The sequence below is a fragment of the Podarcis cretensis genome (genome assembly GCF_951804945.1).
Source record: "Podarcis cretensis genome assembly, chromosome: 5".
NCBI classification, from domain to species: Eukaryota; Metazoa; Chordata; class Lepidosauria; order Squamata; family Lacertidae; genus Podarcis; species Podarcis cretensis.
The window spans coordinates 67453029-67471328 of record NC_137174.1 but is presented as its reverse complement, the minus strand read 5'-3'; the positions used below and the strand labels follow the sequence as shown (position 1 = coordinate 67471328).

General features: G+C 43.8%; 2 protein-coding genes across 3 annotated transcripts in view; one reads left to right on the top strand and one right to left on the bottom strand.

The window, feature by feature from the left end:
- Positions 1-3523, bottom strand: part of ST6GAL1 (ST6 beta-galactoside alpha-2,6-sialyltransferase 1) — a 108033-nt gene extending 104510 nt beyond the window's left edge. Inside the window, exon 1 of the mRNA XM_079975903.1 lies at positions 3505-3523. The gene's annotated coding sequence lies outside the window, so the exon portion shown is untranslated. The remainder of the gene's footprint in view (positions 1-3504) is intronic.
- Positions 3524-7791: 4268 nt separating this feature from the next.
- On the top strand, positions 7792-15451 carry ADIPOQ (adiponectin, C1Q and collagen domain containing). Of its 2 annotated transcripts, none has more exons than XM_079978506.1 (3): positions 7792-7952; positions 12135-12382; positions 14177-15451. In XM_079978506.1, the coding sequence occupies exons 2-3, from the start codon at positions 12163-12165 to the stop codon at positions 14704-14706; spliced, it is 750 nt and encodes a 249-aa protein (XP_079834632.1). In that variant the 5' UTR covers positions 7792-7952; positions 12135-12162; the 3' UTR covers positions 14707-15451. The 2 variants fall into 2 exon arrangements, with proteins under 2 accessions (XP_079834632.1, XP_079834631.1); XM_079978505.1 differs by having other exon boundaries at positions 7794-7952; positions 12156-12382.
- Positions 15452-18300: the final 2849 nt, after the last annotated feature.

The window sequence follows — 18300 nt, the reverse complement described above, 5'->3', positions numbered from 1 at the left end:
ACTATGGTTCCTGGTCCAAACAACATGTCACCTTCCTCCTGCGAGTTCCTAACGTGTGGGGGTCTACTTCGACCTTTGGGTACCTCTTGATGTAATGTCATCAAATTTGGCATGAGGGATCCTGAAGTGACTTTTGTCAATGTTTGGATACCAGGAGCCATTTTGATTTAAGATGGGGGACTGAAACATGAATTTGGAAGAACGTTACCCATTTGGGGGCATATGTTTGGCTGCCTCTCAAGATGGTGACCCCAGATTGGGCATGAGGTTTCCTAGGTAGGGGGGCAATGGCCTTCATCAATGTTTGGATGCCGGGTGCTATCATGATTCAAGATGGTAGACTGGAACATGGCACCACTCATTTTATTTTGGCACACGCTCAGCCACTTCTCGATATATCGTCAGGCGCCATTTAGAATCAAGATGGCAACCCAGTATGAATTCACAACTAGTCCAAGCAAAATTATTGTCATGACATGACCAAACACACAACTTACACTATCCTTTTAAGAAGCATGTTTGTTTGTTTGTTTCTAAAAATTATCAGGCAGCACCAGGCACTCTCCATTATTAATAAACATTCACTTTCTTGTTTTCTTAAACCCAGTGTGATTGCATCCACAAAAAGTGTACTCCTCCAACAGGAATTCTCTTGCAGTTCAGCTTCTGCCAGTGTTTGAATGCTAACAATCACTAGCCAGCTTGAATTGTGTCTGGTGTGTCTGGGGGTAATTCCTTCATCCCATTCACGCAAGTACAGATCGCTGGTGTTTGCACACAGAAAAATGACCTACTTGCTTTCATATTTTATTTCCCAGCTACCCAAACCCTTCCAAATTTCCCAACTACCCCCTAAACTTATATTGAAGATACCTGATCTGACTGCTGATGTACCTAAATTAATTCAGCAGCCGAGTCTTTTTTTAGTCCACCCAGAGATATATGGCACCTTTCCAACATACGAGCAAGCACAGGCTGGCTTCTGTTTCCTACCAAGTGGCATAAAAGAAGCTTTCCTATCCAAGAACACTCCATCCCTCCATGTTGCACTTAGTGGAGCTGCAACTTTCATTGATTATATTATAAATGTATAATGTACTGTTTGGAGAGCAGATGTATAGTAGTAGATAGCTAGGGCCTGTGCTGAGAAGTCCTCAGACCACAATCTCATGGCATTAGCACCGCTCCTTCTATATTGTTGAGACAATATTTGCCTTTCTTACAGCCTGTTGTAAGGGTTACTAAGATAATGCAAAGTTGTTTTGAGCTTTTTGGGGAAATGTTAAATGGATGCTAGGCAATGGACATCTATTTTTCTATAATACCTGCCATAAACCATTATTTGTACCCTGCCCATCTGAAATATACTCAGGAGTCCTGTAGTGATTTCATGCTCTTTATTGCAGCTTGTAAAACAGTGATTGAATTGCCCCCCAAACCTCAGGCTTTTATATACCTTATTTACACAATGAGTTCCATTTGATTGGCTGATTCTGCTTCCCTCCTGGAACCTGATTGGTCTTTTCCTGCAAGCCAATCAGTTGTTGCATTCTAGGATCCTACTTGCCTATTGTTCTAGGATCTGAGCTTAGTACATAACACCATCTGACTGGGTTTCCCCAGCCACTCTGGGCTAGGATTCCAAGGCAGAAAATGCCGCCATTGCTTTCATTTCTTACTCTCTACTATTTCCTCCTCTCTCTCTGATGTAGCCATCAAATATTCAATTTTAAGAACATAAGAGGAACTCTGCAGACAGCCCCTCTAGTTCAGCCTCTGACTACCTCCATTAGCCAACCGGATGCCTCCAGTCCTCTCCCCTCATTGCTTCCCAACAACTGCTTTAACTGGCCTAAACATCACTGCTAGCAGCCACTGAAAGATCTGTCCTCCATAGGTTTGTCTAATTCCCCTTTAAATCACTGAAGCTGGTGCCTGTTGTGCATCTACTGCCTTCTCATTCATTCAGGAAAAATGCATATGGGCATAAAGTGCGCAGGGAAAGCAGGCAAGGACAGGGGTGGATGGGGTACCATGCCTGCAGTCACTCCCCCTAGTCTAGGGTTGCCACCTTTGGTCAGGCAAAAGACAGGGCAGGTTGGGGGTGAGGATTGGGGGGCACACACACTCTCATGACACCAAATCCTCCCCCCCTTTGTGGAGGGGGGGGGGTTTCCCCGGATTTAGCCTCCCTTACCACCCTGGCCCCTCTCTTTCCCTTGACTCACGGGCAGATGGCCAGCTCCCATGGGCAACTTGAACCACAGCTCTAGCCTCTTGCCCATGCAGGCATAGGAAAAGACTTGAGCATGGAGGAGGAGGGAGGTGGAGAGGTCAGGTTAGGGTGGTGGAGGCGGCTAAGTGGCAGCAGACCCGCACCATTCTTGACCGGTGGGTAGTGGCTGAGGAGGAGCGCCAGTGAGGAGGAAGGAAGGAGGTACGAGGGAGGGAGAGGAGGTCTTTTCCCTTCTCTCTATTGTCCCTCACGCTGGGCCAAGCTCCTCATCAGCCGCACCAACAATGACACAACCGCCATTTTGGGCTGGCCGAGCTCAAATACAGAAGAAAAGGTCTCCCGTTTGAAGTCCAAACAGAACAGGGGACATTTTTGTCCCAAAACAGGGTGGTCCTGTTTCTTACGGGATGGGTGGCGACCCCACTCCCTACAGACTTCATGCCCACAAACATGATTTCAAACACATAAATAGAGCTTTTATGTCAGCATCTTCCCAAAATTCCATCCATGGAGGTTTCAATTTAAATGCAAATAGCATATCAGAGGGGTGGGTTTTTGTTGGGGCTGTGAAAGGGGGAGGAAATGTTAAAGTTCCCCTCCCCACCCACCTCAGTTGACATCAGACACTGCTTGGCATTCCCCCCCCCCCCCCCAGCCAATTACATAACAAAACCATATATAGAGGGGATATCTAGCCTGGTCCCTAGGGACCGGCTGAAAAGCAGCAATTTCTTGAGGGAAAGAGTAGCTGCATTGACGCAGCAACTGTCTTGGGCAAGTGACAAAAACCTTGTGCGCAGCACACAGAACAGTTACTGCATTTCTGCAGAAAAATGAAGGATCCTATTTATGCCTGTGCAGCAGAAACAAAAGGGCAAAACCAGAGATCTGGCTTTTGCCCATGCAGGTTGGAACTGGTTCCTATGGTTGAGCAATGCTAAGGCAACCTGAATGAGCACAAGTGAGTGAGTGAGTGAGTGAGTGAGTGATCTCCCCTCTATTAGGAAGATAAATAACACAAACTGGTTGTGGAACTATAAGCACACTGTACTTGCAAAGACATTAGACCCCCAAATACAAACAATTGCAGTATTTTTATTTTTTATTTTTTAAATTAATCGAAACATTCAAAACATGAAAAGTACACCATTATGCAGGGGACTAATTAAAGCTGAGCCAAATATCCACCACCACTTTTGCAGGGCCATTGCCCCTTGCACAGTTCTTTTGGTTGGGGGCAAATTGTAATAACTGGGGAGGTGTCTTACCTTCAAACAAGAGATGGCTGAAGGTTTTTCTTTCTCTCACAAAAAGGAAAAGTCCTGCTGCCACTTCGAGTAGCAACTTGGCTGCTCTTAGCAGTCTGCTGGCCAGATTCCTAGGACATAATGCCCCCTGGGAATAATGCTTCATCATAGTGTAGTGTCATATCCAGGGGCATTTCTGGGGAGGTGGGGGGAGAGATGATAGTCCCCACTAGTAAGAGCCAAGTAAACTAGTAGGAGCTGCTTCTGTTCTGGGTACACCCACACAGGTAGCAGAATCAAGGGGTAGATTCCTGTAAATGGTGGAACTGCAGAACCAGCACTGATTCCTTTCCACTATTAATCACATTGACCCTCATTTGTCATTTTGTTGCCCATTAATCTGGTTAAGATGAGTTCTTTGTAGTCTCGGGCCTTAATAACACTTGTGACTTAATAACACTGAATAATGCTTTTCCAGCATTTCCAGTATATTTTGATATTATTTCTAGATGTCATTTCCCCAGAATATCCAGAAATGCTTGTGGAGTTTGGAATTAGACAAATGAACTGAAGACATTCAGGTTCAGAGGTGCTTTGTCCCTGAATAAAGGTAAAGGTAAAGGGAGGGGTGACCCCTGACCATTAGGTCCAGTCGTGGCCGACTCTCGGGTTGCGGCGCTCATCTCGCTTTATTGGACGAGGGGGGTACAGTTTCCGGGTCATATGGCCAGCATAACTAAGCCGTTTCTGGCGAAACCAGAGCAGTGCATGGAAATGCCATTTACCTTCCCACCGGAGCGGTACCTATTTATCTACTTGCACTTGACGTGCTTTCGAACTGCTAGGTTTGCAGGAGCAGGGACTGAGCAACGGGAGCTCACCCCATAGCGGGGATTTGAACTGCCAACCTTCTGATCGGCAAGTTCTAGGCTCTGTGGTTTAACCCACAGCACCACCCACGTCCCTGAATACTTGCTACCAAACAATGAAGGCTGCTGCTTTCCTATCTTGCTGGTGGGCTTCCCAGAAGGACTCAGCTAGCCAATGCAGGAAATAAGACGGGCTACTTCGGACCTTTGGTCTGATCCAACACGTCCCTTCTTATGTTCTGAAATGGCTATCCATTATAAGATGACACATTTTATAAATTAGGCTTGGTGTGTGTGTTTGTTTTACTGATGCCCTTCCTATACCAGATCACCTGATTGACACACAGAAATGTAACAGGTGAAGGATTTCCAGTACCAGAGAAGCCTTGCCTACTGCATTTCTCTGTATAGACAGCTGTTAGAGACTTGGGAGTTGTGTGTGTGTGTGTGTGTGTGTGTGTGTGTGTTTGAGTGAGAGAGAGAGAGAGAGAGATGGAGACTTAATTATAAATTACATAGACTAGATTCCCCCTTGCATTTGCGTACACTAACTGCCACCTGCTGGTTCATACAATCACAACAACAGATTAGAATCCAAAGTATCCCTAATAAGCATACCTTGAAAGGTTCAGGAATGCGGGAGAGAATCTAGTTCCCCTCTGTTCCTTTCACATAGGGTTGCCATATCCCCCAAAGAGAAAATCTAGACAAAGATCCTTTTTTAAAAATAACAAAAGGGAACTGACAAGTGACTGATCCTCATAATACTGACTACATAATACTTACAATCAGAAATAGCCAAGATTTCAACAGCTAAGCAGGTCTTAATAAAAAAAAAAATTCTGAATGCAATAACATTTTGCATCTCAAACTGCTTGACATTTTGCTGAGCTGCTGCGGAGAAAGTTATTGCACCCAGCCATGTAGTCAACCCACCTTCTTTGACTACTATTATAATACCTCTTTGTAAAAAAACAACAACCCTGCACTGAAATGGGATTTTGGTACCCATAAAATTAATTGCATTTGTAGAATTCTCCTGGTCATATAGTCCCAAAACCAGCTCCTATACAACTAAATAATTCTGATCAAGAAAACATGTAAATGGCCACTTTTCCTGGTAGAAAAGCAAAATGCAAATACCTGCAACTTGCTAATCAATGGACACTTATTGTTATAAGAATTCTAAGGTGTCATAAATAACATGAATGTTCACAAGGAGACAAGGTAAACACACGTACAGTATATAAACCACATGTCTGGAATAGTACAAGAGAGCTATCCTGAAGCCATCTAGAGACTCTTAATGATGCCAAATATTCCTCTGCAGAAGGAAATGTTGTTGTTTAGTCATTTAGTCGTGTCTGACACTTCGTGACCCCATGGACCAGAGCAAGCCGGGCACTCCTGTCTTCCACCGCCTCCCGCAGTTTGGTCAAACTCATGCTGGTAGCTTCGAGAACACTGTCCAACCATCTCGTCCTCTGTCGTCCCCTTCTCCTTGTGCCCTCCATCTTTCCCAACATCAGGGTCTTTTCCAGGGAGTCTTCTCTTCTCATGAGGTGGCCAAAGTATTGGAGTCTCAGCTTCAGGATCTGTCCTTCCAGTGAGCACTCAGGGCTGATTTCCTTAAGAATGGATAGGTTTGATCTTCTTGCAGTCCATGGGACTCTCAAGAGTCTCCTCCAGCACTATAATTCAAAAGCATCAATTCTTCGGCAATCAGCCTTCTTTATGGTCCAGCTCTCACTTCCATACATCACTACTGGGAAAACCATGGCTTTAGCAGAAGGAAATATCTTGGGGGAAAACCACTCCCAATGGTTCATTTCACATACAAATCCTGTCTTAAGGGCATATTTTGTGCATGAATAGGGTAGGTCTGGGACCTGGATTCAAGAAGGAAGGTATTTACCATCTCAAAAGAATGACCTCTTGAGCAATGAGAGGATGAATGGGTGACAAGATCAGCTGTATTTTGACTGGTTCCCACCAGTGGTTGCTATAGGACTTACTTATCTGCATTGCCCTGGGAAGGTCAAACGTACCTGCCTCTGCATTTGTCACAGGTCTGCCTGGTTGCCTGTGTAATTTTGGAAAAAAATGGTTGGTGTCAGCTGGTGTGGCTTGTAGATTTCTTGTGGATGATGCCTGCCCCGTCACCTGTGTTTTTAAAATGAGGCCCCTTCCCCAACTTTCCCCCAATAATTCAGACCCCTATGAACAAAGACTGCATTTAAAGAATGCAACAGAGTCAAACCTTCTTGCTGCAGAAAGAGCAGGAGCCTGACAATAGGATCTTAACACCTGACACCACTGTTCTAATTTGACCGAGAGATTTCTTGCTTGTCAGCAGGCAGTTTGTAGTGCTTTCATATTGTGCAGCCAAATATAACTCATTGTACCATGCACATCATATTTTCCCTTTGTCACTGGGACTCGGGGGGACTGGCTGCATCAGGAGCTGTACTAATGGGCAAGCCGGGTACATATAAAATATGCAAATGTCAAAAAGTGAAATGTTTGTATGGTTACAAATTCCCTGCAAAAGAACACAGTACAAAAACCTTACAACAGCAGCAGTGCTATCAAACATTAAATACCAAATGTGTATCTGGCGATTTGACAAGTACCCAAGGGGTGAGCACCTGAAATGTTATAAGGGGTTGGGAGACATTATATTTCATGTCATTAGTAAGGGTCTATAATCTTGCAGGAGAAGGCTACCTGTCCACTTGTCAGTGCAAATCAATCTGGCAATCTTTCTGGCTGCTGCATGACTCAGGCAGACAGAAAGTGCCTGCAGAGCAATTGATTCATATAACTAATAAATGATAGTAAATTACATACTTAATAAAGTTACTTATTTCCTTTTAAAAAGGGGGTCTAACTAGAAAAGCACAGAACTCTTCCTTCCCCTAAATAGGTATTTATTTATTTATTTAGATAAATAGCTAGATAGCTAGTTCCATACTCAAAGAAACAAAGAGTCAAAACCAAATATAAAATTAAAAGACTGCTTCTTTTAACCCTATACCCACTTCCCTGGAAGTAAGCACTTTTGAACTCAGTGGGACCAAATGCTGAGTAGACTTATATAGGATTGCACTGCTAAACCACTTATTTAATAGCAAAACATGACTGCTCAGAGTCAGAAGAAACTCCCTTTGAATTCAGTGGGACTATCCCCAAGGAAATTGAGTAAAAGACTACTCTCTCTCTCCCTCCCTCCCTCTCTCTCTCTCTCTCTCTCTCTCTCTGTGTGTGTGTGTGTGTGTGTGTGCTGCATATTCCTCTGGTAACACATAATCTAATCATTTTTTTGACAATTCTCGAGCAAGCCATCTGGTTCCTTTTAAAATATGTCTCTCTAAAAATAGAACACAATTAAAATTATCCCAAATTAAAAATGAAACAGGAAAATGATAGAAAGTGCATAGAATTAAATTAGCATGCTCGGTAGCAAATAGAAAGGACAGCATCATAACTGACAGCTCCACATGTCTCTTTGTGATAAGTGATTGAGAGACCCGGCCATTCTTTCCGCTGCATTTCTGAAGTGACTGCAAGCAACTTAGGACATCATACAAAGAACAACTGGTAAGAGCCTATTTTTTGTTAGAGCATTATACTACACCATTCAAATAGATAATTCATTTTTTAAAGAAACTCCACACTTGTATTTTTATTTGGGAACCAGTTATTTAGGAAAGTTAGCTACAGAATTGCTCACTCTCAGTTAACAGCATTGTTGCATGCCCCAGGAGTGCTTGAATTAGCAGTCACGAATGAATTCAAAGTTAGTGCAGAAATGAGAAAAACTCTTGATAAGAAAATTATTGTAGCAAGAAATTTGAAATCTTTCTACCTTCTATTGGTTACTAACTTAGATTCTTCATGATTGTCTGCCAGTGTAGTTAACAGTGCAATCCCTATGCAAGTTTATTCAATTCTGATTGAGTTCAGTGGGACTTACATTAAAGGGTATTATCTAGAGAAGGAAAAGGAGAAAGAGATGCCGTATATTATATAAGCACGATGCTTAATTAGAGTTACCTGCCTTTCTTGCTAGACTACAATATTGAGCCAAGCAGGTGACATATGTTATGCTAACTAATTAACAAATTTGGAGTGCCTCAGGTGAGAATGCCTGATGAGAGTTTTTAGCCATTCTAAGGAGTGTACAATGCATAGATCACTTACCTGAGCACTTTAGATTTCACTATACTAATACGTTCTAGTTCTGCAGACAGTCCAGCACAATGATTGTGTCACACTGAATAATCTAAATGAAGATGGCAATTTTTAAAAGAATATTCAGACATAATAGATCTTACTTTTGCACAAAGATATAGTACTAAGTGGCTTTAAGATTCCAGCCTCATCATTCCACAGCTCCACAATATTGTTTTGGAACAGAATACATTATCTTAGGCTAGTGCCAATGATAATTTGAAAGTCCAGAAATGTAGGAATATTAATTTTCAAAGATCAGGCTTGTTTTTGTCCTGGAAGATCAAGATAAATACTACAGTATATAATCTACACTATTATACAGCAGCACTAATGCAACTAATGTAGTACTTTAAAGTAGACTTCAAACCCACAGTTATGTTGCACTCACTCTGCAAATTTTCTATACAGCCCAAGCCTATGCATATTTAGTTAGATAATAATATAATTCATTGAGTTACTCCCAGGTAAGTGAGCATAGAAATGCAGCCATCAACCCAATCCTATGCATTTTTACACATAAGTAGTTCTTCAGTTCCTCTCCAATATTTCGATACTGTTTTGCATTTTGTCTTCCTATCAGGAAAAGTGGGCATTTACAAGTTTCCTTGATCAGAATTATTTGGTTGTATAGGAGCTGGTTTTGGGACTGCTGTATATGACCAGGAGCATTCTACAAATGCATTTAATTTTATGGGTACCAAAATCCCATTTTAGTGTAGTGTTGTTTGTTTGTTTGTTTTTACAAAGAGGTATTGGAATGGTGGGTGGAGTGTCCTTCCATGTTGATCACATGGCTGAGTGCAAGAACTTTCTCCACCATAGCTCAGCTAAATGTCAAGCAGTTTCAGATGCAAAATGTTATTGAATTGCATTGCATTTTGCAATAGAGGCGTACATTAAAAGCAGCGTCAGAAAATATAGCAACTACAATCAAGATAGGTCTGATCTGAGTGCTGGAACCTAAATGTCTTTTCCTGAGTAATGTAGCGATAAGGAAACTGAAGTGGTACAAGCACGACATGCCCAGATATGTACCCCACTATCTGCCAAGTTTTCTCTGCCACACATACTTTGAAGATAATGTTTCTGGAATCTAGAGGTCATTTCATTGTTTCATCCTCGTCCAGAACTATTGGCTTGTCATAGTGTGATTCACAGAATGCCTCTTTAGGCTATAAAACATACGTTCTTCAAATCCAATTGTCAAGTCACTTTGGCCCCTGTCTGCAAAAACAATACAGAAGCATATATTAGTCAAGATGCAACTCTGTACACACTTACCTGGAAGTAAGGGCCATTTACCAAAGTGAAACTTCTGAGAAACATGCACGGGGCAGAATTGAATTAGAATAGAGTTCCTGGGGTCTCCTGAGGGCATTTTGCTCTCTGGGGCAGAACAGCAAATACACCTTGCACCCCAAGTCAAGGTAGATAATATGCAAGTGACCAGTTAGGGGTTTTTTTGGAACTGGCAGCAGGAAATCCCACAAGCGCCTCTCCCCCACCCTGCCAATAAAAATGGGAAAACAACTAACAGCTTGCTGCCCTTTCATGATACCCCAAACCAGCTGCCTCCCTCTGCCTAGCCTTAGATGCTTCTGTTTGTGGAGGATCTCCCTTAACACTACAGCTTCAAACTGTGCCTTGAGTCTTCTGCTGATTGCAGTTACAGAACTGGTGCTTGATCTTCTGGTTCGGTGATCTTCATTTCATGTGATTTTCTTCTGCATTTTGTGGAGGAGCAGAAGGCAAACGCTGCCAAAGCTCTCTGAGGCAGGAGCAGGGTCCCTGACAGCAGGGAGGATTAGGAAGAGAGATGGCGACAGCAAAGGCAGAAGCAGCAGCTCTGCAGCAGAGGAAGCAGGGAGTTTGGCTTCTCCAGAGTGGTCACTCCATTGTGGTTGAGAGGGGCTTCCTCACAGGGAACAAGAGGCTCAGGAATAAAGGCATGGGAGGCAGGACAGGCACAAAAAGCAGGAGACTCACAAGGATGGAGCTCCCTGATCAAAAAGAGAGCCTGTGTATAGGAGAAGGAACTGGGTGGGAATAACCCACTTCTGTCTAGCTGAGGCCAAAGGGGTCCAATTCTGCTTTGTCCCAGCATGGCAGCAAGTTCCCAAGCGGGACTGGATGGCAAGTCTGAAAACTGCAGAAAGCAGGATTGAAAACACACACACATGCAGCAGCTCATGAGTTCACCCCTCCTTGGTTCAGATGCTGAAAACTGGCTGGTTTACCTGCACCCTGTGAAAAGCAGGATCAACCTCTTTCCCACCTGACTGATGTATTCAACCATGTCCGCCGGTTCCTGCTAATGTGCAGGGAGTTCAGTCCTGCTTGGTTTGAGCCTACCAGTGCCGTAAAACCATGCATAAAGCAAGACTGAACTCCCTATGCATCAGTTGAAGTATGTGACAGGATGTGTGTGTTTTCAAGGTCGGCTTGAGCATTGCTTTTCCTCACCCCTGCAGACCAACTTCAGCAGCTGAGTGAGACAACTCACCTGTCAAAGTTGGCTCAAGGGTGTGGGGGAGATAATAAAAAGGTCTTCCAGATTAAAAAGATTTCCCACCCCTGCTCTGCTTGGTAGCATCCCAGGTCCAGCAGGCCTAGATGCCCCTCATTCTCCCCATCTGACTTATCATGTACTCTCTGGCACTCCAGTGTTATGTTCCACCAGCTTATATTTAGTATTCCACCAGCATATCTGTCTTAGTGGTGATGAACCTGGCATTTTGTCAGCTGATATGGACTTCTACCAAATCCAGTGGCAGATAATAAATAATACTAATAACAATAATAATAAAATTAAAAGTTATTATTTATACCCTGCCCATCTGGCTGGGCTTCCCTAGCCACTCTGGGCGGCTTCCAACAAAATATTAAAATACAGTAATGCATCAAACATTAAAAGCTTCCCTAAAGAGGGCTGCCTTCAGATGTCTTCTAAAAGTCTGGTAGTTGTTCTTCTCTTTGACATCTGGTGGGAGGGCGTTCCACAGGGCAGGTGCCACTACCGAGAAGGCCCTTTGCCTGGTTCCCTGTAACTTGGCTTCTCGCAGTGAGGGAACCGCCAGAAGGCCCTTGGCGCTGGACCTCAGTGTCCAGGTAGAACGATGGGGGTGGAAATGCTCCTTCAGATATACTGGACCAAGTACAGGATTGTACCCTAAATTGTACAACTTACATTTGGTCGGTGGACACATAAATCTCATGCTATCTCTGAGACTCAGTCATCGTGATTGTCCTGTGTGAGCCAAGCTGGTTTTGTCTTTAGTTTGTCCCTTGTCTGACTCCAGTGTTTTCCCTGTGGATTGAAAGGTCAGGCAGCTACTCACATAAGCCTTTTGGTCCCAGATTTTCCTTTTCCTCAGAGATGTGCAGTTGCCCACTTTTCCCCAGTGTAAACGCACCCCACCCCAGGTCCTTACACCCAGTGATGGAGTGGTAAACCTTGAAGTAGAGGAGCCACTGGAGTGCCTAGGACTGTGATCCCCATTAGTTGCAGGTTTCCCACTGTTTCTTATTACTACTCCTGTTCCTTAGGCAGTTCCTCATTATTTCCAGGTGCAACATGAAGCGAGGATCAAGCCTCCTCTTTTGCTCGCTGGTGCTTCTGCTGAAACTTTGCTGTTACCTTGAAGTGGTTGCTGAAGAAGACCCTCAACAACCACCCAGGGGAGTCTGTGCCAATTGGATGTCAGGAGCACCAGGCTACCCAGGCCACCACGGAACTCCAGGGAGAGATGGAAGGGATGGAAAGGACGGGGAAAAGGGAGAGAAAGGAGATCAAGGTGAGCGCTTTCAGCCCTCCGTTCTATTCAAGCCAGCAATTCCCACAAGGGCCCCGTGAGCTTTAATGGGTTTAAATCTAATCAATTGGCAGGACTGAGATCAAAGGTTCACACATCACCATGCAGGCCAGATGACACATGAAAGTACAAGAGGAAGAAAGAAAAAACATGTCACTGCAGACATAATGTGACGATTGCGTTTCCTTCCCTTTATTTATTCCGTCATTTATTTTTAAACATGATGTCGTGCCTTTCAATCCTCTTCAGGACACCAAAGGTGCATTTTTTACATAAATGCTGTAGATAACAGTAGATAAAACTACTGAACAGAATAACAACCAACACTACCAAAGCATAAAAAGAGCACAGCAGAAGAATCTGTAACCAATAAGCACCCAGGGACATATTCAGGACCAAAGTAGCAGTGAGTTAGGGGATCTGTGATTAGAATCTCCCTCCCCCCTTTTCTGATAATTAGCTTAAGGGGGGCACTTTGAAAATGACAGACATGGTGCTCTGAGAGAGAGTCTTTACACTTTCCTCCCAAATCCTTTTCCCCATTGTAAACCCACCCCAGCTGCTGTTAGCACCAGTAAGGGCAGACAGGAGCAACCTTTTGTTTTATATTTTTATTATTATATATAATAAACATTACTGTAAATGATAATAAAGGGTTTGAGGTCTTGGTGGGGTGTTTTTTTTTTTAAAAAAAATTGTGGTATATAAATTTTATGAAATACTTGTTTATGACTAGCTGAGCCACGGATCTATTCTGCAGACAGAAGCGGGTAAATGAGGCTCCATCTGACCTTTGACCATGGGCCATGTTTATTAGCTGATAATGATTAGGGTTAGGACATTCATTTGAACACTGAAAGAATGTTTGAGGGTCATGTGAGGCCACACTTTGTCCAGTGGCCATCTGGATTTTTAATGGATTTAAATACAGTACTTTTCCGTGTATAAGACGAGGCTTGTTTCTGAGAAAATAGTCTCAAAAAGTGGGGGTCGTCTTATACATGGATTGTGCAGAGTGGGGGAGGGGACTGGTTGCTGCTGCGAGCAGCTGATTGTGCTGTCAATTGGCAGCTGCTGACAGTAAGCCGGCAGAGGATTTTTGGCTACTGCGATGCGTGCGATTGGCAGCATTGTTAGGCAGGTGAGTGATTTTCGTTAACCCCCCCCAAAAAAAAATCTCAACAACTCTGGGCAATTCCCCCCCATTTTCTTATTTTTGAGTCCCCCAAAATAGGGGGTGTCTTATACACGGGGGCGTGTTATACATGGAAAAAATATGGTACTAATGCCACAGCATAAGGAAGAATGGTGGGAGCAGTTTTACTCTGTGCTATTTTTCTAGAAAAAAGTGCTGGAACTCACCATGAGCGCCTCCCTCATTCTCTTAGAATAGCCACCCACCTGAGAGGTGCCAGAACTGAGTTCCGGTGAGTCCCAGCTGGGGAAAAAGCCCTGGGTTTACTTACATCAATATTTATACCCTAATGTCCTTCCACATGTTTCCAGGGCATTTCCCAAAGAATCAAAAGTACTCTTAGGACACTGAAACTGCAGTCTTCAGATTCCTGAGCAGCTCTGGAGTTTACTAGAACGAAAGCAGACCTAATAAAGCTGGGAATTACTTTCGTAGACATGAGCTGCCCACACAAATAAGTTGACTCAGAATTTTGTCCTTGTGAAGGAAAGTGAGGCTGAAATAATCTTTTCAGCTGAGGATGTTTGAGTGAAACCTCCTGGGGATGCTCCACTCTAACAAAAAATCCATTTTCTTGGTAGGTGTACCAGGCCTCAAAGGGGACAGTGGAATTTTAGGATCAGCTGGTGTTGCAGGCCCTCAAGGGGCACCAGGAAGCCCAGGACTGAAAGGGGAAAAGGGTGAAACTGCCTCCAGGTATCAATCTGCCTTCAGTGTTGGTCTAACAGCCAGAGTCCCTTATGCCAATCTTCCAATCAGGTTTACGAAGATATTCTACAATGAGCAAAATCACTATGACGTAACGACAGGGAAATTCCGGTGCATCTTTCCCGGAGTCTACTATTTTGCATATCATCTCACCGTGTACGTGGCAGATGTAAAAGTTAGCTTGTTCAAGAAGGACACGGCGGTCATCATCACTTATGACAAGTACCAGAAGGACGACGTTGACCAAGCATCTGGTTCTGTCTTGCTCCGTCTGGAATATGGGGATGAAGTCTGGCTCCAAGTATATGGAGATGAAACAGACAATGGTATCTATGCTGATAATGTTAATGATTCTACTTTCATGGGATTCTTGCTCTACCCAAACTTGGATAATGGACAATAGAATATCAGGGGTGGGAGAGAGGGGGGAAATAGCCAATAATTGTTTGGATTTTCCTTGTAGTCTACTTGTCAATGCAAGGAAACACAGCAAATTGAATTTAGATGGGTTCAAAGGCGGTTCACACATGCATGTCCACTGCTTGAACATCCAGTGGTGACTTGTCCATATGAATGAGCCATCACAGATACAACCCACTGATATCCCTTCTTCACCACAGTGCGTTTCAATAGAGTCAGTTCACACATTCAGCTGTTCAACATCAAGAGCATGTTAATGAAATATAGAGAAATCAAGTGATATACATGCATGTGTGATTCTGGAATCTGCCTGTATTCATCAAAGACACTTGCTCAAACCTCTTCCTTTAGAAATGGGTGTTATTTACTTACATTTATACTGACAAATAGAGCAAACAATAAGCTTCAAAGAGAGGAGCCGAAAGCAATAGAAATTCAGTAATGAGGTGCAGCCATATAAGCATTGTTCTGCACAAATAGAAGCAACTAATGTTTGACAATATTATCATGATGTGGCTTTCAGAGTGATTTCTCATTAGATCTGCATTGCTTTCTCAGATATATTTTAATACATATTCCTGTTTCTTTAATGAGTTACGTGTGGCTTCTGCACCTTAGCATATGCACAGGATGTCATTAGCACTTAAATAAAAATGAAGGTTTGCAACAGAATATTTGGAACACCAAAAATGTTACTGAATTACAAATAAAAATCCTGCTCACCCACAGTTCTATGTTTTTATTTCTTTTGTGCTGAAATCAGACAGCATATATATATTCTGATCAAACAATCTAAAGCAGGGGTCAGCAAACTTTTTCAGCAGGGGGCCAGTCCACTGCCCCTCAGACCTTGTGGGAGGCCAGACTATATGTTGCCATGATTATGACCCACATTTTTGTCAAAAGACCTTATTGGGACCAACCCCAACGTTGCCCAAATGTGATTTTTTGGGGGGAGGGGTGTGTTTCCTCGTACACACATGCTGCTTCCTTTGTGTTTTAGGCGTTGATAGTTGTTATTTCTCTTGTAAGGTGGGGGGCTGAGGTAAGTGCGCCATTCCTGTCAGCCCTGGAGAGCGTGTGCTCATGTGTGGGTGAAGGGAAAAGCTGTTGGCCACGCTAAGTCAGGCCGACGCCACTCAAGCAAAAATGTTCTTTTTTCCGCATGAGGTAAGACGAAGCGGCGGCGGCTATTTACCTTTCCATGGCTCTCACTGTGTAGCTAACAAGTGGCCTCCCCACCAGAACGCAGAACTGTTTTGAAGTGCAGCCGCCCAGGCGCTCCCTGCTTCCTTTGGCAGGGAGCAGCGCTGCCACAGACACCGGCGGGCATCTCTCCTGAGGAGCCTCTGAGCCCCTGCTGCCACAAATGCCCTTCCTGAGGTCAGTTGCCGGCGGCTCCATGGTGGAAATCCGAACTGTGGCTCCTTTTCCCTCTTCCCCACCCCGGAAGAAAAGATTGCTGCGTGCGCGTGACGGACAGAGAAGGTGCTTGTCTCAAGTACTATGAACTATACAATATTCACAGTGAAATAATAATAATAATAATAATGGTTTCCCCAGCCACTCTGGGCAGCTTCCAACAAAATATTAAAATACAATAACCTATTAAACATTAAAAGCTTCCCTAAACAAGGCTGCCTTCAGATGTCTTCTAAAAGTCTGGTAGTTGTTTTTCTCTTTGACATCTAATGGGAGGGCGTTCCACAGGGTGGGCGCCACTACCGAGAAGGCCCTCTGCCTGGTTCCCTGTAACTTGGCTTCTCGCAGCGAAGGAACCGCCAGAAGGCCCTCGGCACTGGACCTCAGTGTCCGGGCAGAATGATGGGGGTGGAGACACTCCTTCAGGTATACTGGACTGAGGCCGTTGAAACCAACGATACATGCTTGCTATTATTCTTTTAAAGAACATTTATCCTGGTTGTTAATGATTCAAAATATCTGTGCTGGTTTTTGTTCATCAGCTTCCTTACCATTCTTTGTCAGTCTTTCCCCACCATACGGACATAACCATTACAAAATCTATTTTCTTTTGAGAGAATACCTATGTGTTGCCCATGTGTTTTCAGTTTTCTGTGATACATTCACATACCTTCTCTCTCTCTCTCTGCCACACACAGAGCCTTCTGGTTAGCTACTTGCCTGACAGTCTTCTTTTGTGATAATAAGAAAAGCTTGTGGAAAGTTTCATTTTCAGCACAGTTTGCCCAAAGCTAACCGCATATCTGAATCCATCAGAAATGCCCTTGCAGGGAGAGAGTTACTTAACAGCCACAAAATTTAAAGAGAAAAAATGTCAACTTCCAATTTAGCAATGTTAAACATTACCTTTAATAATATTGAATGCAGCGAAGTCAGGAAGCCCCACTGGGCATATTAATGTAAAGAGCAGGAGGAAACAACCACAATGAAACACAAGAGGACTAAGGATATAAAAAAGGGACTAGAATAATGACTTTGAAACATTTGTTATTTATTTAGTTCAACAATTTTTATACCACAGAATCATAGAGCTGGAAGGGACACCAAAGGTCTTCTATTCCAACCCTGTGCAATGCAAGAATCACAACTAGAGAGTTTGGATTTGGACTTGGATTTGATATCCCACTTTATCACTACCCTAAGGAGTCTCAAAGCGGCTAGCAATCTCCTTTCCCTTCCTCCCCCACAACAAACACTCTGTGAGGTGAGTGGGGCTGAGAGACTTCAGAGAAGTGTGACAAGCCCAAGGTCACCCAGCAGCTGCATGTGGAGGAGTGGGGAAGCGAACCCGGTTCACCAGATTACGAGTCCACCAGTCTTAACCACTACAGATGACTATCCAACCTCTATTTAAAAACCTCCAATGAAGGAGAGTCCACCATCTTCCAACTTAGTCTATTCCATTGTTGAACAGCAATTGTTGTCAGAAAATTTTTCCTAATGTTTACTCGGTAGGGTTCTCCTTGCACAGGCTCTGCCCCTCCCCAGCTGCACCCACTGAAAGGGTATAAGAACCCTAAATAAACCAATTCTGGAGCAGGATGGAGCAGGGCTAGTGATGGATCCAAAGAATCATAAGTCAGTTTTGTTCCTGGAACAGGGCCTGATACATGTGTCTGATTTGAACGCTTGGAGTTGGTGAAGCAAAATAGGAGAAAAATATCTTCTGCCATGGACAGCAGTGGAGAACTGACTGCTCCACACACTCCACACAGTTAGGATTGCCTGTAAATTTTTAAATCGATGGGCTTCGTGGGGTGGTGAATGCTTCCTTCCGTGAGGGAGCCTTCCAAGACCCGCTGAAAGAGGCGGTTATTAAACCGCTTCTTAAAAAAACATCTTTAGATGCTGCCACGATGGCCAACTATCGCCCAGTCTCAAATCTTCCATTCTTGGGCAAGGTGATTGAGCGAGCGGTTGCCGAACAACTCCAGGCACGTCCGGAAGAAGCGGACCATTTGGATCCCTTCCAGTCGGGATTCAGGCCTCATCATGGGACTGAAACTGCCTGGGTCGCACTGGTTGATGATCTCCGGCGGGCTAGGGACAAAGGTGAGAGCTGTTTCCTAGTTCTGCTGGATCTCTCAGCGGTGTT